At 45.4% G+C, this 27,436-nt stretch overlaps 2 protein-coding genes across 3 annotated transcripts in view; one reads left to right on the plus strand and one right to left on the minus strand.

Moving 5' to 3' along the window:
- The window catches only part of Arhgap31 (Rho GTPase activating protein 31), a 114,131-nt gene extending 95,754 nt beyond the window's left edge, over nucleotides 1-18,377 (plus strand). The window contains exons 9-12 of the mRNA XM_027412681.2: nucleotides 4,143-4,205; nucleotides 5,529-6,077; nucleotides 9,074-9,351; nucleotides 11,929-18,377. Coding sequence (XP_027268482.1) covers nucleotides 4,143-4,205; nucleotides 5,529-6,077; nucleotides 9,074-9,351; nucleotides 11,929-14,322 — 3,284 coding nt within the window. The 3' untranslated portion in view covers nucleotides 14,323-18,377. The remainder of the gene's footprint in view (nucleotides 1-4,142; nucleotides 4,206-5,528; nucleotides 6,078-9,073; nucleotides 9,352-11,928) is intronic.
- Nucleotides 18,378-23,641: 5,264 nt separating this feature from the next.
- Nucleotides 23,642-27,436, minus strand: part of Tmem39a (transmembrane protein 39A) — a 28,386-nt gene continuing 24,591 nt past the window's right edge. For both annotated transcript variants that reach the window (XM_027412683.2, XM_027412682.2), the window contains 2 exons: nucleotides 25,925-26,045; nucleotides 23,642-24,167 (listed from right to left, as the gene is read on the minus strand). In XM_027412683.2, the coding sequence (XP_027268484.1) occupies nucleotides 23,934-24,167; nucleotides 25,925-26,045 (355 nt within the window). In that variant the 3' untranslated portion in view covers nucleotides 23,642-23,933. The remainder of the gene's footprint in view (nucleotides 24,168-25,924; nucleotides 26,046-27,436) is intronic.

Consider the following 27,436-nt stretch of genomic DNA (forward strand, 5'->3'; position numbering starts at 1 on the left):
GGGGGAAGAGTGAGTACCTGACAGGAAATTCCTAGCCTATGATGAGAGATTGCCTAAGCACATCAAAGAGAGGATTTGTTATGGAACGGAAGATGCCAGAAATAAAAGGACAAAAACCAAGAGAACAAAATGAAGACGAAATAAATGATGGGTTGTGATCTTAAATTAGAAAGAGTTCTACTATCCCCAGGTGATTTTTCAAAAGGCACAAATCCAAGGTACTGCACCAAATGGTCGATGAGTTAATGGGGTGTCTTGTGCTCAGCAGGGTAGTGTCTCAGTGTGACCCAGAGAGTGGCTCACAGCCACAACAGTTTCTCCTTGAGAGGTCTGTGGAAAGGGCTGAGTATTGGTGATTTTTAAAAACTCCCTAAGAAGCCGGGCACTGGTGGCACATGCCTTTAATCCCAGCACTCGGGAGGCAGAGGCAGGCGGATCTCTGTGAGTTCGAGGCCAGCCTGGTCTCCAGAGCGAGTGCCAGAATAGGCTCCAAAGCTACACAGAGAAACCCTGTTTCGGAAAAAAAAAAAAAACCTCCCTAAGTAAGTAGTTCTACCATTCGGCCAGAATTGAAAGCCACTGGGTTAAGCTCTTAGAACCAAGCCAGCTGAACCAGCTGATCAGTGGATGTCAATACAAGTGGTTCCTTGATTGTTGCTAGAGTGACTATTGCTAGAGTGGCTGCTTTAGCCATAACAGCATTGCTCAGAACCCTAAAAACTAAAGCTCAGCATTGTAATGTGTAGCTAGTGGACATAATTCTTTTGCAGAATCTGTAGTCAAAGACAGGCCACAGAAGTCTGTAATGTAATCTTCCACTGTGGTCTCTGTTTGTGGCACATAGGTATGCGATACTTTTAGGTGTGAATACGAAAGGAGAATCAATGGATTCACATATGTAAACAATTATGTTAAAATTTCCATGATAGAGGGTATTTAAAAATTTTGTATGTATATGTGGAGTATGTTCGGGCGTGCACACATATGTGTACAAGTACATGTGGGCATGAATGTGGAGGCTAGAAGTTAATGCCAAATGCCTTCCTCTATTGATCCCCACCTTGTTTTGTTTTGTTGTGTTGTGTTAAGACATGGTCTCTTACTGAACAACTTTGGTTAGACTGGATGACAAGAAACCCCACCCCCTAACACACACACACACACACACACACACACACACACACACACACACACCTGTCTCTACCTCCCAATTGCTGGGGTTACAAACACATGCTACTAGTCTTGGTTTTTGTGTGGATGCCGGGGATCCAAATTCAGGTCAAGTTGCAGAGCAAGCACCTGTTGAGCCATTTCCCAAGCTGCCTAAGGGCATCTTAAAAATTGATTAACCGTGAGTAGTATTGGGAGTTTATTGGGTTGGCATTGGAGAGAGGGACATGTTCAAGCTTATTTTAAAAACTGAACAGATAAGAAAGCATAAAAAAAAGTGAGGTTGTGACTGAACACAAATGCATAAACTTGGAGGCAAATTCCAGACATCAGTTTCAATATTTAAATTTGTTTTATATCAACATAAACTCCTTTACCTTTGAGAGAAGGAATCATCAGAAGAGACCAAGGCCACAAAGGTTACCAGATGCCTGGGGGAGAGGTGACAGCTGAAGACAAAGCTCAGTAGAGTTCTTATCTGAGATGCAGGAGGCCCAGGGTCCAGCCCTCCAGCCCTGCACAAACTTGGCATGGTAGTGCGTGCTGTGATCTCGGTGCTTAGGAGGTGGAGGCAGAGAGTCAGGATCTTAAGGTCATCCTCAGCTATAGAGTGAGTTCAAAGACAGCCTGGTTTACATAAGATCCAGTTTAAAAGGGAGAGGCTGGTGGGTGGACCTCCAGGCAGCCAGATCAACACTTCAGGCAAAAATATCCTCTAAGTATAGATATGAGCCAAGGGATCCAAACTAAGCTTTTAGTTACTATGAAGAGAGGATGCCTTGGAATGCTTGGGAGGTATTGGTGAAAGCTACAGAGCTTGGATGGATGAAGGTGGCTGACTCAGAGTTACTTCATGATTACCTGGTCCTGGACCCTTAAGGTCAACACATGGAAACCAGAGTCCAGAGACAGATAGAGGAAACAAAGGCAAAGCTGTCTCAGAATACACAGACGGAGGGACGCCAGCCAGGCAGCTTTAGGATGATAAATCAGTTTATGATCCTACACAAACAGCCGCTCTCGAGGGGTAAAAATCTTGGCATGCTGTTGAAAGTGAGAAGGTTGAAGGCATTTGAGAGCTTGAGTGAAGCAGAGGCCTGTCCTCCCATGTGGCCAGGTCAGAGAATCCCCAAGCAGGGGAGGCCAACTGTCTATATCAGAACCTCTTAGAAGAGGAGAGTTTGGATTAAGGGGAGAAAGGGGGAGTTTTAGAAAGAGGAATAAAAACAGGCATGAGTTATTGCCCAATTTGAGTTAGTGCCAACTCTGACTGCTTCTTGTGGAACAACCTTCCGTTGTCCCCTGTGGTGAGCACTACAGATCATAACAGTCATAAGCAGTATGTTTTGTTTTGTTTCATAAAACAGGTTCCCACTATGTAGCCCTAGCCAGTCTGGAACTCACCGTGTGTTATTTTTAATTGAGTATCTATTCTAGTTGGAACAACACAATTACTTTATACTCATTCCTCAGTTAGTCTTAACAACTCTGGTGTCTTTTATACATGGAAAAGGTATAATCTGTTGGGAATGGTGCTGAAGGCCTTTAATTCCAGCACTTGGGAGGCAGAGGCAGGTGGATCTCTGCGAGTTCGAGGCCAGAGGTGACTCAAACAGGATCTGTGTACATACAGGTTACCTTAATGTCAGTTAGTCCTGCACTCCTTACCTTCCAGGTTCTTGTCTTCCTCCTTGAAAGCTTGACCTGGAAGGAATATCAGTCCTAATCCTGTTTCCTTTGCTGTAAGAGAATCCCCGAGGCTGGGTAACTTATGAAGAATAGTAGTTAAAAGTTCTACAGGTTAGGACGTCTAAGAGCATGCCCATACTGACATCTTCCTGACTTCTGATGGGAATCTCTTGCGACTTCAGTGTGTGGTAGAAGAAGAATGGAGACACGTAAATGTGGACTGGAGAAGGACAGGCCTCTTGCAGCCACTATCCCACCCCGGCAAGAAAGTCATTAAGTCATTTGTGAGGTCTCTGCCCCCATAACCCAACACCCCCCAACCCTGATGTGCTGAAGAGCTATGTTTCCAACCTATGAACAGTTTGTGACCAAACTCCTACCACAGCAGTGCCTGTTCCTGTGCCAGGGATGGGTTTTTGAGTCATTTAAACCAACACTTTCCCCAAGCCCCATCTATGGTAGCTTGCAGTGGTGCATAATGTATACCAGGTGCACAGTCAGTGTTCAAAGAGATTCCAGTGTGGTGGAGATCTGTTCATTGGGGGGCCTGGTTGGTGAGGAACAACCAGTCTACAAATTCCATAGAGCATAGCCCCCAGGGAAAAGCTGATGGCTGCACCCCCAAACCTTCTCGCTTGATGTACCAGATTCCTGGTATGCTAGCTGTGGTTGTAGCCAACAACCCTGCTGTCCAGTCTGCCAGATAGGAGATGTTTCCCAGGTCCCTTAGAATCTACCCCATGAATTCATCTTGAGTACTTTTTAAAAATTATTTTATTATTTTATGTGTATGGATGTTTGTCTGAATGTATGTCTGTACACTGTGTTCATGCAGTACGTGGGAGGTCAGAAGAGGGCGTCAGATCACTTAGGACTGGAGTTACAGACAGTTGTGAGATTTCATATGGGTGCTGGGAACCAAACCCAGGTCCTCTGAAAGAGCAGAGCTCTTAACCACTAAGCCATTGCTCCAATTCCTTGAGCACGTCTTGTGCAATTAAACAGGATTCAGGACTTCTTATTTGACAAAATTACAATTTACCTTTGTTTGTAAAGTATTAATAAAGCCAGTCTGTGCCCCCTTGTCATAAGGTCAGTCACCATTAGGAAAGTAGGAACATGTAGAGTGGACTGGAGGCAATTTTGTAAGGAGATAATGTTATGACTGCTTGAAACAATTTTCCGGAAATTTTCCTTATATGCTTATAGCCTGACCTATTGTTCTGAATGTTTCTTCTTGATATGCACTCATCAGGGGTATTTTTTTTTCCTCTTATCTTTAGTGGAAAAGGCTACTATCCGGCCAGCTAAAAGCATGGACTCGCTGTGTTCAGTGCCTGTGGAAGGTGAGTGTCTTAGTTATTATTCTATTGCTGTGAAGAGACACCATGACCAAGGCAATTTATAAAGGAAAGCGTTCAATTGAGGGCTTGCTTTCAGTTCCAGATAGTCTGTGATCATCATTACAGGGAGCAGGATGGCACACAGGCAGGTGTGGTGCTCGAGAAATAGCTGAGAGCTTTACATCCTGATTCACAGGCCGACAGAGGGAAGGAGAGAGGGAGGGAGGGAGGGAAGGAAGGAGCCCACCCCCACTTATGTACTTCCTCCATCAAGTTCATACCTCCTAACCCTTTTTAATCAGTCCACCAGCTAGGGACTAAGTGTGCAAATGTATGAGCCTACGGGGAGCCTTCTCTTTCAAATCACCACACTGAGGTTCTACAATTAGTGCCCAGCCGCTTACCTGCAGTTATGTTTATATCCACCACTTAGCCCCAGGCCACTCCCTGTCTCATCTCAAACAAGACCTAGAACCTTCCCTTTCTCCAGCTTTCCTCTAGCCACGTAGGAGACCACAGGGACTTTTCACTCAAAATTAGACCACATTAAAGTCAGCAAGCTAAAAACTAAGACAGAGGGAACCTAGACAAAAAGAGCCAAACACTGGTTTTTTTCCCCATGATTATCTGTCTTGAATTTGTGAGTTTCCTGGCCACGAGTTTCACACAGCTTCATCATCATTTTGAACTGTTAGGCCAGTAACCACTGATTGATGTTTTAGGTTCTCCATTGCTGTGATAAAACACTATGACAAAAATTAACTTGGGGAGAAAGGAGTCTAATCTTACAACTTTCTCAGGGAGGTCAAGGCAGGAACCTGGAGGCGGGAACAGAAGCCGAGACCATGGAGGAGTGCTGCTTACTGGCTTGCTCCTCATGGCTTGCCCAACCTGCTTTCTTATACAACCCAGGACCACCTGTCCAGGGATGGCACCACCCATAGTGAACTGAGCCCTCCCACGTCAATCACTAAATTAAGAAAATGTTCCACAGGCTTGCCTCTAGGCAGTTTGATGGAGGCATTCTTCTCCATTGAGAGTCCCCTTCCCAATCTAGGCTTGTGTCAAGTTGACAAAAACCAAGCCAGCATAGTTGGGTATTCCTGTGTATTCCCTGTTGGAATGGTTTACATATGAGTTGATACCAGTCTCCAAACAACAGGATTGACATTTGTACTAGCAGTTCTAGCCTTGATGGACAAATTGCTCATATCCCTTCCACTTTTTGTTAAACAACCATCAGGCCCAGCTTCAAGTTTCAAGAAAAGTGCACTCCCAGTCTGTGCACACCCAGGATGCTAACCACTGCTTGCTCTTCTTCACCAGGAAAAGAAAGCAAAGGAAATTTCAATCGAACAGTCACCACCGGTGGATTTTTCATTCCAGCCACAAAAATGCACACAAGCAGCACTGGCAGCTCCTGTGATCTCAGCAAGGAGAGTGAATGGGGTCAGGAGGGGATGCCGGCAGGGGCTGAGGGGGGCTGTGAGGTGAGCGGTCAGATCAGGCCCCTGCCTGAGCAGCTGAAAGTGTTCCGCCCCATCGGGGATCCTGAGAGCGAGCAGGCTGCCCCAAAGCTTCTGGGAATGTTCTACACCTCCAGCGACAGTCCTGGCAAATCCGTCTTCACCAGCAGCTTGTTCCAGATGGAGCCCTCACCGCGCCACCAGCGAAAGGCGCTCAACATCTCTGAGCCCTTCGCTGTGTCGGTGCCACTCCGCGTGTCTGCAGTCATCAGCACCAACAGCACCCCGTGCAGAACACCCCCCAAAGAGCTGCAGTCTCTCTCCAGCCTAGAAGAGTTTTCTTTCCAAGGTTCAGAAAGCGGAGGATGGCCAGAAGAGGAGAAGCCTCTGGGAGCTGAGTCTTTTCCAGGTAAGGGGCGGGAGGGTCTCCCTCCATTGCAAGATAGAACACTAGGTTTAAACCGGCTTAAATGGGATTTGCTGGCCAGTGTGGTAAGGTGATTGGGACGGTGGGCTCCAGGGCCAGAATGGCTATTGCAAACCCAAGCTCTGCCATGGATTTTTCACTGAGTTAGCCCCTTGTATCTCGGTTTCTTACTGTAAAAATGCTGATGTTAATAACCATACCTTCCTTGTAAGTTTGTGTGAACATTTGGTTAACACATGCAAAGATCTCAGAGCAGTGTCCAGTATGTATGTCAATATGCATGTCCAGTATGTCAGTAAATGTTACTACTTTATTAGCACACACGGTGAGAACTCAGGAGGAAAAAGTCATGGGATGCTGAGCTAAGAGCTGGAATTAATGGGCCGGTATTTCTGGATGTATTTTCTGTTCATCCATTCCTCCTCATTTCTTTCTCTTTTTTTTTGGGGGGGGGGGTGGCGGTTCGAGGCAGGGTTTCTCTGTGGCTTTGGAGGCTGTCCTGGAACTAGCTCTTGTAGACCAGGCTGGTCTCAAACTCACAGAGATCCGCCTGCCTCTGCCTCCTGAGTGCTGGGATTAAAGGTGTGTGCCACCACCGCCCGGCACATCCCACCTCATTTCTAAATCATATCTGCAAAAGTGTGAAAGTGCTTCCTTAGGTTTGATCACAGCAATCACAGAACGAGTCTGATGGGTTCCCACACACCAAGGCTGATACAGTCTTTGAACTGTATCCATGGTGAGAGGGAGTTTTGTTGTTGATCAAGGCTTCTTCCCTTGTTGCCAGGCTGGTCTCCAACAAAGAATCCCACTGTCTCTGCCTCCCTAATGCTTGGGTTATAGGGCATGAGCCACTTAGAAAGGACTCTTTTGACCAATGGTCTTAAAGTTGAATAGGGAGAACCTCAACAGAAAGGTTTCCTGACAGTCAAACCAACAGAATGTTCTCTTTCAATCAACATTGATGCTTTTTCAGCAATTGTTGGGCATAACCTAAGTGTGCTGTATGTATAATCTCACTTCTCAAGACAACTTTCTGAGGTATGGGTAATTATTATTAGATAACCTCCATTTGCTTGTAGAGGAATAATTTCTCCTAAACTTCACAGCAAGCAAGTGGGAAAAAAAAAAAAACACTGCAATTCCTAGCACATTAATCTCAAACCTGAACCAAGGTGTGTGAATCAATATTTGTTGGTGTTGCTTGGCATGACGGCAACACAGGGTCCAAAACCAAGACTGCCATGCAGTTGTGCAATGCAACACGGGCACTACCAAAAAACATCTAAGATTCACTGTCCATTAGATTCTGAATTCATTTTGGCTGCTGTCTATCCAGACACCTTTCACTCCAGCCAACATTTTCAAACCTTCATGTTCAGTTACATGACCTCACATGCGGACACAACCTGCAGTTTAAAAAGATGGAGGACCACTGTTTCAAGGTCATTCGGGATAATCTGGAATGTATGAGACCCTGTCTCAATAGGACTCACTGCCTCCAATGTTGTGACAACCAAAAGTGACTCCAGAAATTACCAGTGCCCCAAGGGGGCTGGGGGAATTTGGGGCAAATGAGAACCACTGGAATAGATTGTGGCTGGAATCTGAGGCAGGAATGTTGTCAAAAGAAAAGCATAAAAAACGAGAGGCAGTGAGTTGAGAGAATTCCTCAGTTCCTATGAAGCAGGGCTAGGAGGTGGGACAGTGACAGGGGGTGGGACAGTGACGGGAGGGTGCTGGGACAGTGACGGGAGGATGCTGGGGCAGTGATGGGAGGTGGGACAATGACAGGAGGATGCTGGGACAGTGATGGGAGGATGCTGGGACAGTGACGGGAGGGTGCTGGGACAGTGATGGGAGGATGCTGGGACAGTGACGGGGAGGATTCTGGGACAGTGACGGGAGGATGCTGGGAGAGTGACGGGAGGGTGCTGGGACAGTGACGGGGAGGATGCTGGGACAGTGACGGGAGGGTGCTGGGACAGTGACGGGAGGATGCTGGGACAGTGACGGGAGGGTGCTGGGACAGTGATGGGAGGATGCTGGGACAGTGATGGGAGGATGCTGGGACAGTGACGGGAGGATGCTGGGACAGTGACGGGAGGGTGCTGGGACAGTGACGGGAGGATGCTGGGACAGTGATGGGAGGGTGCTGGGACAGTGATGGGAGGATGCTGGGACAGTGATGGGAGGATGCTGGGACAGTGACGGGAGGATGCTGGGACAGTGACGGGAGGGTGCTGGGACAGTGACGGGAGGATGCTGGGACAGTGATGGGAGGATGCTGGGACAGTGATGGGAGGGTGCTGGGACAGTGATGGGAGGGTGGAGGGTGCTGGGACAGTGACGGGAGGATGCTGGGACAGTGACGGGAGGGTGCTGGGACAGTGACGGGAGGGTGCTGGGACAGTGACGGGAGGATGCTGGGACAGTGATGGGAGGTGGGACAATGACGGGAGGATGCTGGGACAGTGACGGGAGGATGACTGGGACAGTGATGGGAGGATGCTGGGACAGTGATGGGAGGTGGGACAATGACGGGAGGATGCTGGGACAGTGACGGGAGGATGCTGGGACAGTGATGGGAGGGTGCTGGGACAGTGATGGGAGGGTGGAGGGTGCTGGGACAGTGACGGGAGGATGCTGGGACAGTGACGGGAGGATGCTGGGACAGTGACGGGAGGGTGCTGGGACAGTGACGGGAGGATGCTGGGACAGTGATGGGAGGTGGGACAATGACGGGAGGATGCTGGGACAGTGATGGGAGGATGCTGGGACAGTGATGGGAGGATGCTGGGACAGTGATGGGAGGTGGGACAGTGACGGGAGGGTGCTGGGACAGTGACGGGAGGGTGCTGGGACAGTGACGGGAGGGTGCTGGGACAGTGATGGGAAGTAGGACAGTGGTGGGAGGGTGCTGCAAGTACCTTCATGAAAAGAACCCTTTGTACTGATCACTCACGTCTTCACTGCAGCTTCTGTGGCTAAGAAGGCAGCTCCCGAGGACTCCATGCCAGAACCTGAAGCCCTGGGGACAGCAGAATGTAGCCAAGGCCCCCCTCTGGACCCAGGTACCCAAGCGGAGAAGAAAACCTTGGAAATATCCCTGGACCCTCAACTCTCGAGAGGACCAGAGAAGAGGCCAAATGCGGAGAAGGTGGTGGAGGAAAGCCAGGGGGCTGGGCAGCTGAAGACAACCACTCCACATGAGAGCTTCAGGGTCAGGACAGAAGCAGCGCTTCTCCATGAGATGGTAAGGTGGACTCTGCCTGTTCCGGCCACGAATAGTCCAATTTAAAGCAAATTGTTAAGAAATGTTAAGAGTTTCTGTAGCTGGGCGTTGGTAGCACACACCTTTAATCCCAGCACTCCGGAGGCAGAGGCAGGCAGATCTCTCTGAGTTCGAGGACAACCTGGTCTACAGAGTGAGTTCCAGTATAGCCTCCAAAGCTACAGAGAAACCCTGTCTCAAAAAAAAAAAAAAAAAAAAAAAAAAGTTTCTGCAAGAAAGACTTACTTAATGAATTAATTTTTTTACATTTTTACTTTGTATGCGTGATTACAGCCACATGCGTGCCTTAGCATGTATATCTCGGGGTTAGAGGACAACTTTGGGGAGTCTGTTCTTGCCTTATTTGTTAAGGCAGTGCCTCTCTTGTGTTGCTTCTGCTGTGCTATGGACTGCAGGCTTGCAAGCAGTTTCCCTCTTTCTACCTCTTATCTCACCACAGGAGTGCTGGGATTAGAGATGTGCTCCACCACATCAAACTTTATGTGGCCTCCAGTGATCAGGCTCGGGTTGTCAGGCTTTCGAGTCTAGGACTTCTATCCACAGAGCCATCTTCCTAGCCATATGTGTGTGTGTGTGTGTGTGTGTGTGTGTGTGTGTGTGTGTGTGTGGTGTGTGTGTGTGTTGTGATATATATATATAATAATATATATATATATATATATATATATATATATATATCTTTAGAAGTCTCACTTATCAGGCAGGAATGCTGGCATACACCTATGATCCCCACACTTGGGAGATGGGAACTGGAGGACCATGGTTTCAAGGTCATTTGGGATAATCTGGGATGTATGAGACCCTGTCTCAAAACAAACAACACAAAAACAAAACTCACTTCCCAGCCTGCAGTTTCTCTGCAGCAGGCTTCTGGGAGGTCTGGAAGGAACCATTCAGCTCAGATTCCCAAGGCAGACATAACTCTAAATGTTTCTGACCCACAAACCACTGACATGTCCTTAGAATGCAATGATGCTCAAGCCCAGAAGCAGCCCAAAGCCTGCTCCTTTTATCCAAGCCCCAGGCATGATGACCATTCGTGAACCCCATTCTCTTTTCTCAGCCCAGCTTGGTGTTTGTCCGGGGCTGTCTATAAAACCTGAGAGGTTTCCAGGCTCTAGTCTGTGTTTTTAGAGAAGTTCAAATCTGATGCCAAAACTGACAAACCTTCTCCATTCTTTAGGAGTGGAATTTTCCATGGGTGTTTTTATGAGATGTCTTTACATACAAGGTGTGAGGAGGTTTTCTGGGACACCCAAGGAGAAGTCCTGCATTTGTAACAACTGTGACCAGAGGCATTTGCTGAGGGGTAAAGCAAGACAATATTATTTTAACTAGCTTCCAGAAGACACCCAGAGGACCATGTGCAGGGAGTTAGGGCAAAGCTGAGGTGATGGGGTGGCCTCAGGAAGGCTGAGCAAGGGGCCCCATAAAGCATGCTTGCATTGGCAGAGATTCTTTGGGGGTTGAAGTCTCATGAGGCGAGTGCTTCGAGGAAGGTGGCATTAGTGCTGGAAGAATTAGGGTGACTTCCAGTTAGCAAACATAGGCATCGGGTCATTCCTTCACAGAACGCATGTGCTAAATCCACGCTTTGTGCTAAACACTCTGCTCCCCTGAGCACTAGGGTCACTACAGTGGCCAAGACTGTCACCACTGTCCCTGCCAGCCTCACAGGGAAAAGTCAGTATCCAGGGTAAAGTAGAAGGATGGAGTGGTGAGGAAACAACAGGGTTTCCTAGTAACAGATCAGTGAATGTAAATGCTGAGCAAAGTAAGGGAACAAGAAAAAGGCTAGTTGGGCAAAACAGAACTGTTCACAAAGGAATGCAGTGACGTAAAATCCAATTGCTTTGGCCAAGTACTACTGGAGAGCTTAAAGAAATAAAAGGGGAAATGGGGGCTAGAAGTGTAGCTCATGTACCTTCACTGTGAGACCCTAGTCTTAAACATCAGTACTCTAGAACCCATGCATCAGACTTTCACAGAAAGACACACGCCTCCACTAGTGTGTGTGTGTGTGTGTGTGTGTGTGTGTGTGAGAGAGAGAGAGAGAGAGAGAGAGAGAGAGAGAGAGAGAAACCTTGAGATGCTTCTCTTTACAACAGAACTGCATCTTAAGACAAGAAAGACAAGGAACACACTGAGTAAGTGGAAGACTGGGGGGGGGACATAACTCGGCAGCTGAGCACGTGCTGGGTATACAATACCATGCGCTAACATAACAACTGGCTGGAAAAGCACGGCAGAGACAGATCATGTTCCACTGTGGACAGGACTGGATTTCCATTCTGATCTACCTTATGACTCAGGTCATTCGTTTAATCTATTCAACGAGCCTAGTAGCTGGTATCATCTCTTAGGGCATTGAAAAGGTTAAACAGGAAGGCACCCATGGTTACTACTGGGGCTGCCTCCTTTATTGGCTGGAGTATATGGACAGCATCACTCCATTCCCTTCTGGTCACTGGACACTTGGCAGACATCAGTACCCAGAGTTCTGGGCTCAGAAGTAACCAGCTTCTTCTTGTTTTTCAGGATGAAGATGATCTAGCTCACGCCCTGATCTGGCCTGAGATTCAACAGGAACTGAAAATCATTGAATCAGAGGAGGAGCTCTTGTCATTGCCACCCCCTGCTCAGAAGACAAGCCCAATTATTGAGTCAGGTCCAGCCCCATCTCCCTTCCCAGAGGCCTCTGGGAGCTCACCCTGTTGTTCTACACCTCTGGAAATGTGGACTAGGGACTCAACCAATCAGAGCACACAGGAGGCTGCCATCCTTGCCAATAGAGAGAAGTTGGAGCCCGTCTGCAGCCTCCCTGAGTCAGAGTGTAAGCAGGGACTCAGCCCAGACCCGGCCAGTCTAGCACCTCTGCAAATACTTCTGTTTGAGAAGGCCTCTTCTCCAGCTAGGATAGAGATGGGAGGCCCAAGAAATCTCTCTCCACCACTTCCTCCTGCTCCTCCACCTCCAACTCCCCTGGAGGAGGAGCCTCGAGTCTTGCTGTCAAAGGAAGGCCCTGACAAAGAAGAAGCATCCACGGATTCCAGGACAGATCCCAACACAGAGCAGCCAAACCCCGAAGTCAACCCTGGCGTCCCTAGCCCCTGTCAGAGAGAGGAGGCCATTACAAGCCCTAAGGAGAAGCAAGATGCAAAGCCTGCTGCTCCTGAGAGCGAAGGCCCTGGTCTCCCAAGCCCAGCAAAGGAGGTCGAAGTGGCCCCACAAGAAGAGGAGGATGCCCCCCATGCAGCACAAGAGCCTTCAGACTGTGACGAAGATGACACTGTGACAGACACTGCTCAGCATGGCCTGGAGATGGTAGAGCCATGGGAGGAGCCCCAGTGGGTAACCAGTCCCCTTCATTCTCCCACCCTGAAAGAAGTACAGGAGTCCCAGGTACAGTGTCACCATGGCCACCGACTGGAGAGGAGACTTTGCCACAGGCCCAGCCTTCGCCAGAGCCATTCTCTGGATAGCAAAACCACTGGTCAGAGCCACTGGACTCTCGAGGTTTCCTTCTCCAGCAGTTGTGCTAATCTTGAAACAGAGGGGAATTATGAGCCTCTGAAGCCCCCCACAGCCAGGAACAAGAGTGCTGGGTGGGAGGAAAAGGCCCTGAAAGCCTTCAGAGAGTTCTCTGGCCTGAAAGGGTTAGAGGTTCTTCCCAGCCAGAAGGGATCATCTGGTATACCACCCAAACCAGTAGAAACCAACTTCATCAGTCTGGCAGAAGGAAAGGAGCAGGGACCACAGCTGGAACTCAACAACCCTCAGATGAAACACAGTGATGTTCCTGGGCCAGAAAGCAGCATGGAGAGTTCACCTAGGGCTCAAGACAGCACCTCACCTGGGGAGCATGCCCTAAAGTCACAGCCTAAGAGCAATGAGTATGGACCCTCAAAAGGGAAACACAGGCCTTCTTCCCTCAACTTGGACTCTGCCATGCCCATAGCTGATCTCTTCCGACTTGAGAATGGGGCTTCATTTAGTTCACCTGGAATAGAGATCTCTGAACTAGGAGACACGAAGGTCACCTGGATGACCTCCTCTCACCGTAAAACAGCCCCTGGGAACTCCCAGGACACCCAGGACCTGGACATTGTTGCCCCTGCTTTGACAGGCCGCCGGAACTCAGCTCCCGTGAGTGTGTCTGCTGTGAGAACATCCTTCATGATCAAAATGTGTCAGGCCAAGGCTGTCCCTGTCATCCCACCCAAGATTCAGTACACACAGATCCCACAGCCCCTGCCCTCTCAGAGTACAGGGGAAGGTGGGGCTCAGTCTCCAGAGAGGAACCATGAACCTGGTTCAACCACGGAGAACCCTCAGAAACCCACCAAAGATGATCCTCCCTCTTCCCTGGAAAACCCAGAGGAAGAGCAACCAAAGCAAGAGGCAGGAGCCTTTGCATCCCAGAGGAAGGGCAGCACCACATCCTGCACATGTGAGGGGTCCATCTGCTCTCCAGAACCGGGAATATCCAACCTGCTCTCCACACAGGATGCAATGGTGCCATGCAGAAAGTGCACATCAGAGACAGAGACAGAGCCATCAGGAGACAACCTTCTTTCTTCAAAACTGGAGCGAGCGTCTGGGGGTCCTAAGTCTTTCCACAGGTCAAGGCCAGGAAGACCTCAGAGCTTAATCTTATTCCCCATCATGGACCACCTACCCTCCTCATCCACAGTGATAGATTCCAAGGTCCTGCTGTCCCCTATCAGAAGCCCTACTCAGACAGTTTCCCCTGGCCTTCTCTGTGGGGATTTGGCAGAAAACACATGGGTCACACCAGAAGGGGTTACGCTTAGGAATAAAATGACCATCCCCAAGAATGGCCAAAGACTAGAGACTTCAACAAGCTGTTTTTACCAGCCCCAGCGGAGATCCGTGATTCTGGATGGAAGAAGTGGGCGGCAAATAGAATGAGGCCAGTTGGCCTGCTGGTGTCTGCAAAAATGTCAGGTTCATCTGGAAGTTATTATGGGGCCAACTGGCCATTTTCCAGGCACAAGTTATCTAAACCTCTGACCACCCCCTCTCCCCCACTTCCCCTGCCTCTCTCTTTGTCTTTGACTATGCATGAGTCCATTTGCCAGAAGAGTGGTCAAGACAAGGACCAAAAAGTGAGATTTAAGTAAGTCCACAGGAGCAAGTTGGGAAGGTTAGGCAAGGGAAGAGAATGGAATGCTTGCCTCCAATGGAAATTGGGGCTCGTCTGTAAGTCACGTTATTCCTCCGTTACCATTATCTATTACTGTTAGGAGCCGGCTGTGTTAGTATCCCTTGAAAGAAAGAAAAATCCTTTGCCTGAGTCAGAAAAATCTTCCTGTTTCCATTGAAGGCTTCTTCGTGCTTTTTGTTATGCTCTGTATAGCGTGTGTTCTTTTAGACCCGTTTTCTAATAAGCTCTGTAAAACTGTGTTACCCCCCAGATAGAAGCAGATCTGAAAATGCAAACTAACATGCACTTAAGATAGCCAGGTGAAGGAACTTCCTGTGTTCTTTCCCTGGGGCTGCTGCAAACCTGTCCGAGGTGATCCATGAACCATGTAGAAAATCAGAATCAGTACTCAAGAGCAAAGCCCCAGATTGGCACCACCCATGAACCCTTCCTTTATTGTGGCTTTATTGTGACCCCACCTGCCACTGTGCTGAGCTCTGATTAACAAATCTATCAGCTCGGCACACTGAGGACTGTACATGCTAGGACTGGGAAGTCATATAGGCATGCAGGAGTGATGTGTTGGCTTCCTTAGTAGTACCAGAACCCAAGTGCCACACATCCTAGAGAAAAGGCTCACAGAAAAGCACAACTTCATTATAAACCTGATGTGTTTAAGTTGGCCGGCATTAGGGAGAAACATGCTAGCTCAGCTTCACTCTCCATTCCTAGGCTGTCAGGGCCTAGCAGGACAGAAGAGGCAATGAGGAGCCCCAGGAGAGTGGCTGTCACTGTCATTCACTGTCCTCAAAGAAGCACTGCCTTTAGTCAGTGGTTCCCTTCCTTTCTCCTTCTCTCACCATTACTCAAGGGCAGATTTGAGAAACTCTGTAAACCCCCTCCCCCCGTCCACCTAAACCCTTAGACTTGCTCTTTGACATTGTCTAGACACAAGCAGATGCAACAAACCAATGTGGTGTTCTTCATCTCTGCTGGAAGATTTCTGGTGTTTCCCTTCAAAGACTGAATGGGGCACTTCAGACTCTCGAAAGTTTCTCTAAAGACTAGCAGTACCTCTGGGCTGACCCCAGTCAGAGTCAGTCCTGGACTGGGTAGGGGCTAAGCTGGTCACTTCCAATGGGAATGTGGAAACAGATGCACTGTCACAGATTTCATGCCCTCCTTTTCCTCCCTGGGTAACCTGGAGGATTTGAAATCCTTTTAAGCCAGGGCCTGGGGCAAGGATAACTAGTAAGTCAACTAATGAGAGTGAGCCCACGTGAGGGAGCAAGGGAATAAGTTAATAGGTTTTCAGCCCTTGCTCTCCCATTAGGTGAGGAAAACATTGGGCCAACAGCCACTGAGATGTCAACCCACAAGAAGTCTTAGGACACAACATGTCCCCCTAGTCACAAAAGATGAAGAAATATGGTGTGGAGAGATGAGAAAGGCCATGTTCGGAAGATTTGAAAAGTGCACGCCTAACAGCGTCAGTGTACTTAGGGTGTGCTTTGATAAAGACTAGTTCTGGTTAGAATGCAAGAGAAAAAGAGCTAAGCACCAAAACACTGAAACTACTTAATGATTGAGATTTTCTAATACTTCTAAGATGTATTTGTATTGGCAGGTAGACAGAGAAGCCATCATTTACACAGTGACAAACGACTTCAATTCTGAGGGGCCAATTTCTAAAATGACTGCTGTGCTCCTTTAGATACCATTCATTTATGACACCCTCTGAGAGAATGGCCATGTGGGTGTCTCCATGACCCACTGGCACCTGTTTGGAAATATTCCTTATTCCAAGTCTTCTTAGCCAGTCAATTCCAGAAGGGCTTAGAGGCTTTACCATCTCAGTATCCTGCTCCTCAAGTGTGGCCCTTTTTGATGGTCTTATAGCTTATCAACTGTCACATACATTCATAGATTTTGTGGTCTGGATGAGCCTGGCATTGATGAAATCCCATTCCACAGCAAAGAAATTGTCCCTCGAGATGCCCTGGGGTCACCATTTGGCCACCAGCTGGGGCTCTCATACAGGAATCCTGAGAATGGCCAGGCGAGAATCAGACTGCTTGTTCCCATCCAGGCTCTAGAAGTACCACTGTTGTCGGGACCTGCTGATATGCCAAAAAGAGCAGGAGAGTCACTCCAGAGCAACTGCCAGTCCTCAACATGGGATAGCTCATTATTTAAAGACTGAAGCTCAAACAAAATACATACATGAACCCTTTTTGGCATATGACTGTTGCTTAAGACAATAATCCATATTTATTTGCAAAATGGCCCTCCCAGGACTTTCTTCCCCCTTTTTGCCAAAATGGAGTGGAAAAAGAGCATTTAATTTTTTATTCTCTATTTTTAGAATATGAAAAGATCTGACCAAGATGTCATTATAAAAAATACTATTAGCTTAATCTAAGCCTTGAAACTCAAAGTAGTGCCCAAATTAAAATTCTTGATTCTCGAGACACTAAGAATGTCAATGTTCGCATCCTCATCAAGTACTTATGCTTGGTAACTGGGCACTAGTTACCTTAGCACTCCTACATTGTTGAGGAGTCTAACAAAGAAGGAGGGATGCTGACAAATCAAAAAGCTTGAAACAACTAGGAGCAGGGTGAGGACCACCATTAGATGCCCAAAAAAAGGCAGAAAGCAGCAAGCAACTAGCACCTTTCAGTAGGAATGTTAACAGTATTCAAATGACCCACTAATCTTAAATAATCTAATTAAGCAGAATTGCAAATCCAATAAAATGTATCAATGAGACACTTGGGTGTTGAGAACTTTGTTTTTAAGGGTCAACGTGAAAATGGATATGTTTTTCTGATAGTTTGCATGATCCTCATTGTAAGGTCTAACTGTTGGATGCCTACTTATAAGCCAAGTAGGATCAGATTCCACACACCTTAAAAAAGGATTTGAGAGATTTTGATCATCAAAAGACGAGTTAATTTCTGCTGTTGATGAAGACACAGATAGGTCCAAGACAAACTGTTAAATTCATGTAGTGTTCAACACACAACAATCACATTTGGCAGAGGTTAGGTTGGTAGGTCATTTGTCTACCAAGCCTTGTGTTCCTACCTTAAAAAGCTCTGAAGAACATAAGACTTGTTTGTTTAGGATTGGAATGGAAGAAGTTTCCAGTAGGCCAATTTCTGTGCTTACATAGATTAGGACTACCTTCTGTCACAGCTGGTCCTACTTGATGACAACATGCATCTTGGGATTTGCTGGCCAAGAGTATGATTTCAGGCATGTCAAAGAGGAAGGTCAGTTCAAAATGTATGGCAAAGAAGGTGCCCTCCTTTCCTAGCCAAACAGAGGTGAAAGAGGGAGTAAATGCACCTTTCTGGGCAAGAGGAGAGAGATGGCAAAGGGTGATTGGCTGAGGAGACCAGCACCAGTCCAGGCAGAATAAAACAATTGGCACACAGATCACTTAGCTTGAGGTACAAGAGCAATGCAGAGATTGGTTCTCAATGTGAGTCAAAAAAGAGGTAGCTAATGTAAGAAGCTATGAATCCAGTCGTGTGTATCACTGGATGAACTGCAATGCTTTGAACTGACATAATGCCATTGTACTTTCTAGCTTACAATTCTGCAAAGTAAAGCACTTTTTTTCAAAGAAAACTATTGGCAGTCATATGATTGATTCCAAGCTGTTTTTGAGCTCTGCAAATGTTTCCAAAGATATAATCAAAATGTTTTCTATTCATTAAAAAAATATTAAACATGCCCATAGAGAAATTTAAGTGTAATTAAGAGATTGTTATGTTTTAAAATGTACTCTAATAAACCATATAAAATTTAATTCTTGGGATGAAACTATTGGTTAGAGGACATGGGGGGGTCACACAAACGTAAATCATAAGGCATCAGAGTCATTGTGCTAGCTTGTTCTGTTGGACATTGTTTGGTTGTTGTTACTTTAAGATCAGATTTCACAAATCTTGCATAAATTTGGTTTTGCTTTTAAAAAAAAAATTGATTGAGAGGGGTTGCTGGAGAGATGGTTCAACAGTTGAGCACTGGCGGTGTTCCAGAGCACCTGGGTGGATTCCTGGCACAAAATTGGGGGCTGACAGCCCTCTGTAACTCCAGTTCTAGGGATTCCACTTCTCTTCTGGCTTCCACCAGGCACACACATGGGCACAGACATACATACAGGCAAAACACCCATACACATAAATCAGGAAGAGAGAGAAACTTATGACGGGGATTTCACTCTATGGATCAGACTGGCCTGAAACTATGTAGTACAGGCTGGTCTTGAACTTGCAGCAATCCTCCTGCTTCAGCCTCCAAAGTGTCAAGATTACATGTATGAGTCGGTATGCCCAGCTTCCATTAGCTTGTTTTTGTTACATCTTAAAAACTCACTGTTTGCAACTTCACTCTCTTACCACAGTTATTTAACCAAGATAACCAGGATAAATTGATGTCCTGTATCCAGTGCAAGTTTTAACATGAAAAAAGAACACAGCTAACTGCTTCTTGGAACTCTGTAGCTTAAGGAGAGCTATAGCCCAGTGAGTAGGCACAGGCTCAGGTTACCTGTTGAACCAGTCAAAGACTTTTGTTTTGGGGGTGGATGCTGTGATTAGTACACCTATGCATATTTGAAGAGTGTGTGGAGCCAGAGATTGATGTAAAGTGTCATCTTGAATCACTTAATTACTAAGGCAGAACCTCTCACCAAGCTTGGAGCTTGTTCATCAGGCCAGCCTAGCTAATTGGCTTGCCCTTGGGATACCCCATATCTCCTGCCAAGGGCTGGGATTAGAGATAGACTGGCCACACCTGTGCAAATTTTATATGTGGATGCCGGGCATCTGAACTTGCACAGCAAGGGCTTTGTTCACTGAGCTGGACCCAACCCTGGGGACTAAGTGGTCATCCAGTGTTAGAAAGGGTGAAGCTAACATTTGCTGTCCTGGCATTTACCATCACACACAAAAAAGGTGGGAATTGGGGTGTGAAAGGAACATACATACAGACTAGTCTCTGAACTGTTCACTTTCTGGACTTTGATAAAAGTTCCACCAGGATACTATTCCACCAGATTTTCACAAAGGGTCATAAGATGTTCTCCCAGTTTCTCACTCCTGTTCCTGCATCATCTCCTTCCCGTCTCACACAAAAATCCTCACTATGAAAATGTATGGTCCCAGCTCTTTTAACTTTCACCCTTCTTTAGAATGTAGTCAATGAACCAATTGTCCTAGATTTGGTACCAGGTTCCATTTCCTACTACTATGTATCCTATCAGCACCTGGAAGAATTTTATTGTTCTCAAGGAAAACCTACCAACACCCATGCAATAACTGCACATGGTTCTTTTTATTTTCTTACTCTTACTAGGGCCTCATCTAGCAGGCAAGTACTTTATCACTGACTTCTATATCTGTGAGTCTTTTGCTTGCATGTGTACCTGGTAACCATAGGGTTCAGAAGGTGCTAGGCCCCCTAGAACTGGAGTTACGAATGGCAGTGAGCCACCATGTGTGTGCTGTGAACCAAATGCAGGTCCTCTACAAGAGCAAGTGCTCTTAACTGCTGAGCCATGTCTCTAGCCCTGCAACCCATTTTTTTTAAAATAGCAGTTATCATGTCTGGGGGGGGGGGCATGATGGGGTTGAAGGGGATGTGGAGACCAGCAGACAACTTTCAGGAGTTGGTTTCCACCATAAGGTCCAGGAACCAAAGCAGTGTCAACATTGGTAGCAAGTACCTTTACCTACTGCACCACTGTGCCATTTCACCATTCCCCAACCTCTGTACTCTTTTGACTTTTGAGCCAGGGTCTAAGTTTTTCAGACTAGTCTTGAATTCACTCTAGAGTCAACCAGGCCTTGGATTTTGACCCTTCTGCCTCCAGTCCCTAAATGTCAAAGGTTATGGGCTTGTACCATCAGGCCTGTTCACAGCTCTTTATTTTCACCCACTTAAAATTTATTTAGTGTGTGGGAGTGCTGAGTGACAAAGTGCACATGTGGGGGTCAGAGGACAACTTGCAGGTGCCAGTTCTCTCCATGTAGATTTCAGGAACTGAACTCAGGCTGTCAGGCTTGATGGTAAAACACCTTTACCACCAAACCAACTAATGACTTCTGACCATGTGCTTCTAGGGTCACACATAAGGTTATTTCACACTCTGTATTTTGTTACCCTAAATGCCAGTTGTTCCTCTCCAAAACCTTTCTGCTCTTGCTACTTTATTCCATTTGTAAAGATCAGCAGTGCCTGGCCCACCACTATTCTAACAACATTATCAAACTTGCAATTCTTCTGCCTCAGACTCAGAAGCACCAGGGTGACAGGTGTACATTACCACACATGGCTTTATTACATCCGTTTATTCAACCTGCTTGCATCTATCTGCTCTTCTTGTGCCACACCTTCAGAATTCAGCCAAACCAGCTCTCAACAGAGGCAGGATCATGTTTATAAGACCAGTCTAGGGGGCTGGAGATGGCTCCATCAAATTCCCACAAGTACTGAGATTACAAGCATTTGTCACTAGACCTAGCTAAATGTCTAGGGAAAGAAACTTCAAGATCCTAAGAAGCTTCCCTGCCTTCCATTCCTCACAATTACATTTAGGCTGAACCACTTTAAACAGCAAGAAAGCTAATGCACTAACTTCGTGCTTTTCTTCTTTCTCCAATGTACAAAATGATTCCGAGTGAAGTCAATGCTCTTGCTGCCATAAAATGAAGTCCTTGGGCTGGTTGGATGGCTTAGTGGATAAAGGCGCTTGCTACCAAACCTGAGTTCACTCCCTGGTCCAGCATAGAGAGACATTCAACTCTGGCAGATTGTCAGCTGTATCTTCACTGTGGCTGAAGCACATACAGCTTTATCTTGCTGTCTTTTGCTGAAAAATCATATCCTAGAGCTGCAAGATGGTTCAGTGGGTGAAGGCACTTGCCACATAAGCCTGACACCTGACTGCAATTCAAAAGTCCACATAAAGTTAGGAGAGAACTTCAAAAGTTGTTCTAGGTCTTCCAAAGACATGTTCACTATACACACACACACACACACACACACACCACATACACTCGCAAATTATTTTTTTTTTTTTTTCCTGAGACAGGGTTTATCTGTGTAACAGCCCTGGCTGTCCTGGAACTCACAGAGATCTGCCTACCTCTGCCTCTCGAGTGCTAGGATTAAAGGCCTACACCACCACTGCCCAGCTCACAAAATAATTTTTAAAAGTATTTTAAAGGGCTAGAGATATGGCTCAGTACTTAAGAGAACTTATTGCTCTTCCAGAGGACCTGAGTTCAGTTCCAAGCACCCATACCTGACAGCTCACAATCATATAACTCCAGCTCCAGGAAATCCAATGCCCCTGGCACCTGCACAGGCACCTGCAACCACACACACAGACACAGAATTAAAAGTAATTTTTAAAAATTATTTTTAAAAACCATTTCCTAAACTGACATAGTAATGCATACCATTACTGTGGAAGCTAAGGTAGGAGCAGTATGAGCTCAAAGCTAGCCTAGGCTACTTCATAAGATTCTGCCTTTAAAAAATAAAATCATCTCATCCAGGAATGGTGGTGCACGCCTTTAATGCCAGCACTTGGGAGGTAGAGGCAGATGGATCTCTTGAGTCCAAGGCCATCCTGGTCTACAGAGTGAGTTCCAAGACAGTCAAGGCTAAACAGAGAAACCATGCCTCATATAAATCGATGGATGGATGGATGGATGGATGGATGGATGGATGGATGGATGGATGGATGGATGAATGGACGGACAGGTAAGTAAATAATCAGTTGTCTCCTCAGTTCACCATGGTGATACACACCTGTAATTTATCATTCCAGAGACAGACACAGGGGGGCTTTGAAAAGACCTTTTCTAAAAGGAAAGAAAACAACAAAGGCACTCCTCAAGGGTGCCATCTAATAGTTGGTGGTCGTGAGCCATTTCAGTCACTAATTTACTCTTTAAAGGACGTCTACTTGTTTCCTTGCCCTGACTTCTCTCTCTCCTTCATTCAGCACTACTACTACACCATGGCATACATCCTTTCTGATTGATGGCTCGCCACATTCCTTCAGGGTGAGCTCTTGCTCACCTTTTGAGAACTCTTCCCCAAGAACTGTTTAGAGTTACGTTTTTGAACTATAAGATGGCGCTTTTTTGCTTCAGAGTCTAAGCAGCTAAGCTCAGACCAGAAAGTAGGACTGTCTATTTGTGGTCTAAAACAAGAAGCTGTAAGTACATCAACTCCCAAAACCATGGCCAGTAGTGACCTAAAGGGTTAAGGCTCACAAATATGAAGGTTCTGAAGTATAAAATTTATTTACTTATTTTGTTATGCTGGGGAACAAACTCAAGTTCGTGCATATGAAACAAGCACATTAACATTGAGCTGGATTTCCAGCCTTTGAGTATGAAATTAAAACACCAATTTTGGACATAGGTCAAATTCTGAGGACAAAGTAGCAACTTCTCATATTTTCCCTTCCCTCATAACTCCAAACACAGTGCTATTATCAAGAGGTAGCAGCTAGATTGCACCTAAGGCTGTTTTGCTGAGGGCTTGCCCCTTCTCCCAATTAGGTATTTTCAATCTCCCCATTCCCTAGAAACCCACAGGGCATTTATACTGATCCTCTCCCTTGGATCCAGCTACACATCTCCCTCATGAGTGTGGGCATGCTACACATTTCCTGTCTTTGAAAAGCATTATTACATATTACTAAGAGCAAAATGAAAATGTTTAGAAGCAAAGGTCATGAAAGAACAAGCAAAATAACATCAATTCCCGGGACACCAGATGAACACCCAGTATCACAAAAACAGGTCAGCAAAGACAAGTGTTTAGAACCGCCTCCTCCCAGTAGGCGGCAACAAAGAGTACCTGACCCAAGATTTGAACCCGCTTTGCTGTGGTTACCCCAGCACTATTAGCATGCTAAATTAAAGGGTATTGGGTGCCAGAAGGCAACTCTATCCATCTCTCTTTTCCACAGCAATAACTATGGCCAGGGGAGGAACTAAAGATAACAAAAGAGACTGGAAAGAAAACAGACACACCAAAGACACTGTGTCAAGTGATATGCAAGACATGTTCCTAAGTGAATGTTACTCCAGAGCCAGACAAACAAGTCAATCTTTTACTGAAGGGGCATCCTCTCATGTATAATATTCAAATACACTAACACATGAAAGATAACATCACTTGTTTATGGATACATTTAATATCCCTTACCCTTCCCAACTTTCAAAACATAATAGTATACAAAATATAAAATATCTTAAATATTTATAAAAATCGCAAGAAAAAAATAGATCGTATGAAAATATTTTTATCTGAGTTCTCCCTCATGTTGAGAGGCACCTTAATTTGCCTTGAGTTCGTAACTGTTGAGGGGGTAGGAGTATGCCCTGCCTAAGACTATTCTGTCCCGGAGGAGCTTAAATAAAACATAGTAGTTGCAGAAAAGGATGAGTGCCATGGAGAGTGTGTGGTTCCACTTCTCTGACCGCAGCAAGGAATAGAGTTGGTAGAAGACAACACTGCCCTCAATGAGGATAAGCAGGTTCAATAGCCTTAACGGTCGATGAAACAGGAACTGTAAAAAAGTTAAAAAAACAAGATGTTATATCATTGGAAAAGCAAAATTATTGAATTCATTTTCCTAAAACAATTTCATAGTTGTAAGTTCACATAAGGAATACCAAGCAGATCTGCATGTTTAATGTCAAACTATTTCTTGCTATAGAAATCTAAAAACTTTTTCTTTTTGCCCATGATCAATGAAATGATTTTATTGCAAGGCCCCTAAAATGCAAAAACTTATTATGACCAATAAGATTTTTCTAACATGGAATTGTAAATGTTATTTTATCTAAGACATTCCAAAGTATGTTTACCTAAGACCAGACTGGTAAAAGGACCACATGGAAATATACTTTGGCTGAACATGCTTTCCTTCCCCCAAATATTGAAAAGTCAGGTTCAAATGGCATGCAAAGAGGAAAAATGGGAAGTGAGCAGGCATTAGAGCCAGAGTAAAAATGGGGCTTCTTATTTCCACTCATCAAATTTTTCGCTCTAAGGGGCTTGCTAATAAAAAGGCATTCTGAATATGGAGACACAGATGTTGACTCCTCATGGGAGCCCTTACCTGCTGAGAAGGAGTGGACTGGAGTGGTCAGGGGGCAGTGAGAGGAGATGAGGGGAGTGGAGGAGGCAAGAGGGGGTGGGAGGGAGAACTGTGGTTGGAATGTAAAATGAAATAAAAAATGAAAAATAAAAAATAAAAAGGCACTCTGAATATGGAGACACAGATTGCAACATAACATACAACCATACATATTCAGATGAAGACAGATATGGTCTATACGGACATGTCATCTAAAAACAAATAATTTGGATGGAATTTCTGTCTCAGGGGCTTAAATGTAAGAATGAAGCTAAACTGCCTTGGCTGCTCTCAAAGACACTCAGCTTCTCAAAGCAGTCTTCAGGGGAAAGAAAAACTTTAACTTGAATTTTATTAAGATATTCAGCAACACCATGTATAAAACTGGCTCAGAATTACTGTTCTAGAAAGATTAAGAAAAGCCATTTCAGATTCTATGACCAAGTGTAGTTAACTGTACTAGTAACCTAGAAACTGATCAAGTCAAAGTAAAGAAAAGCTCTTAAGTATAACAGCTACTATTGATAGACAGGTTTTACTTATTAAGTTTGATTTTGTGGGGTTTTTAAAAATAGGGTCTTATTCTGTAGTCAAAGGCTGCTCTTGAAACTCCTGATCCTCCAGTCTCTACTTTCCTAAGGGCTAGGGTTACTGATGTGAGCTGCCTCCTAGGCAAACAGGCAGGTTTAAATGAATGTGAGTGCTCTCACACTAATTAAGTATCACTTCAACTACAAAAATTATTACTACATTAAATAGTACTTTAACTTTAATGCACAGATCTCATTTATTTGTTTGTTTGTTTGTGTTTAGACAGAGTCAATATAGGCAAGACTGACCTTGACCTCTTGATCCTCCTGCCTCCACCTCTCAATTGTTGGGATTACAGTAATATGCCACCATGCCAGGCTCAGATACAACATAGCTGAAGGACATCCCTAAACTAAACTATTACCAAATTAAACCATCAGGTGAAAAAGGAAATGACATAATTGCCTACTTGTTTTTGAGCAATACTATATGGACTTCAAAGACATTCTCATGATCAAGGATAATGTCACAGTAATAGCAATAATCAGCATATTAACCTCCTATCATGAATGACACACCACGCTAGGTGCTTACATACAGAGTGTCCTAATACTTTTAATTTTATGCTTCAAAAATAAGTAAGTGGTACTTGCATAAAAGCGGGCATGGGATACATCTGAAGGCACTGCCACGTTGTAAGGTCCCATGGCTCTATATAAACATCTGCTGTGCCGCACCAACACCCCTTGAGGCCATATTGTGTTTTCTGACCAACTATAGGAGAAAGAAATGAACTGTTAGAATACTGAGAATTAGGGAAGACAGTGTTTTGAAAGGCCAAACTATTTCTATGGAAGAACAGATTAAGCATTCAAGGCTTCATCTGCCTGGATTCTGAACATACATACAGTAATTCCACAGCCAAGCTCTTAGGAGTTAGAAAGGATTTGTTATGATAACTTCATTGTTATACAGTATACAGAAACTGTAAAGTGATACAGTTAACTCAAGTGTTGGAGGACTTACAGGTGCGGGAGGGTGAGCAGGCCAGAAAACAAAGTATAAGGGTGAACTGTCATCTGGATCCCAAGTGGGCAGTAAGAGGACACAAACAAGAAATGAAAGCCGATGACAACAAAAGCAAAAGAGAAATTAGCAGCACTGCTAAACTAGAAGACATTTGCTGTGTAATCACACCCCTATACAGGACTGGTTTGTTTATCACATAATTCAAATGTCTCACAGATGTGAAGAACTGTACAGTAGAACACAGACACACACAAGTACTAACACACAGACTTTCCTCTTTACCGCTTCCTTGGTTCATTTCTATAGAGGTTTCTCTACGGAAAAGAAATTAGGGAAGGAAAAGCTTCTTTCTTTCCAGCATCAATGTAATGGAGTTGCAGAAGGATGGAAATCTTCAAATTAAACTTATCTTTTTTCACTTAAATCTAAGTTAATTCATCACTTCCTGATTTTGGAAAGGTTAGTCTCCTAGGATAAGAACTGGGACAGCAGTTTAGATATGTTAAAATAAAAATTACTCTAGCACCCTGAAGCTTTCCCAGTTGAGAACATGTTCCACCGGCCTTGCTCACACTTACCAGCATTAAGGTGATGACACACCTCATGGCCACGTGCCACCAGTAGCCTGAAGATGTACAGTACTAGGACTGTGGATTGTACTTTCAACTGTTATTGAAATCTGTCCTTTGCCCACATTCAGGTTTCTTTTCAGCCTGGCCCAATCTCTTTCAGTTCCTGGGCTTGAAGGCCTGTGCTAATCTGTATCAGACATCAAGGCAGATAATTGAAGGGAGAACTCTGAGGGGGAAGAGGGGAAGGGAAGGTCACCTCAATCTGTTCCATTTAATGGGAGGGAAAACTGGTAGATGAAACTTGTGAAATATTTAAATTATAAAACGGAGGAAGGTGAAGAGGGTCAATATTTGAAGATGGCCCAGGCCTGAGAGACAGTTATGATAGTGGGCTCAGAATTGACAGAATGAAAGCATTTGGGAGTTAGGCATTTTGAACCATGCAAAGAAATGACTAATAATAGCACACAATCAGAGCCAGGGACAGTTTTCATTTAAGTAAAGGTGAAGCAAGAAAACAGTACAGAAATTAGGAAGAAAAAGGAAAGAATTATAAGCAAGGAA

The sequence above is a fragment of the Cricetulus griseus genome, chromosome 4, assembly GCF_003668045.3.
Source record: "Cricetulus griseus strain 17A/GY chromosome 4, alternate assembly CriGri-PICRH-1.0, whole genome shotgun sequence".
In the NCBI taxonomy this organism is placed as follows: Eukaryota; Metazoa; Chordata; class Mammalia; order Rodentia; family Cricetidae; genus Cricetulus; species Cricetulus griseus.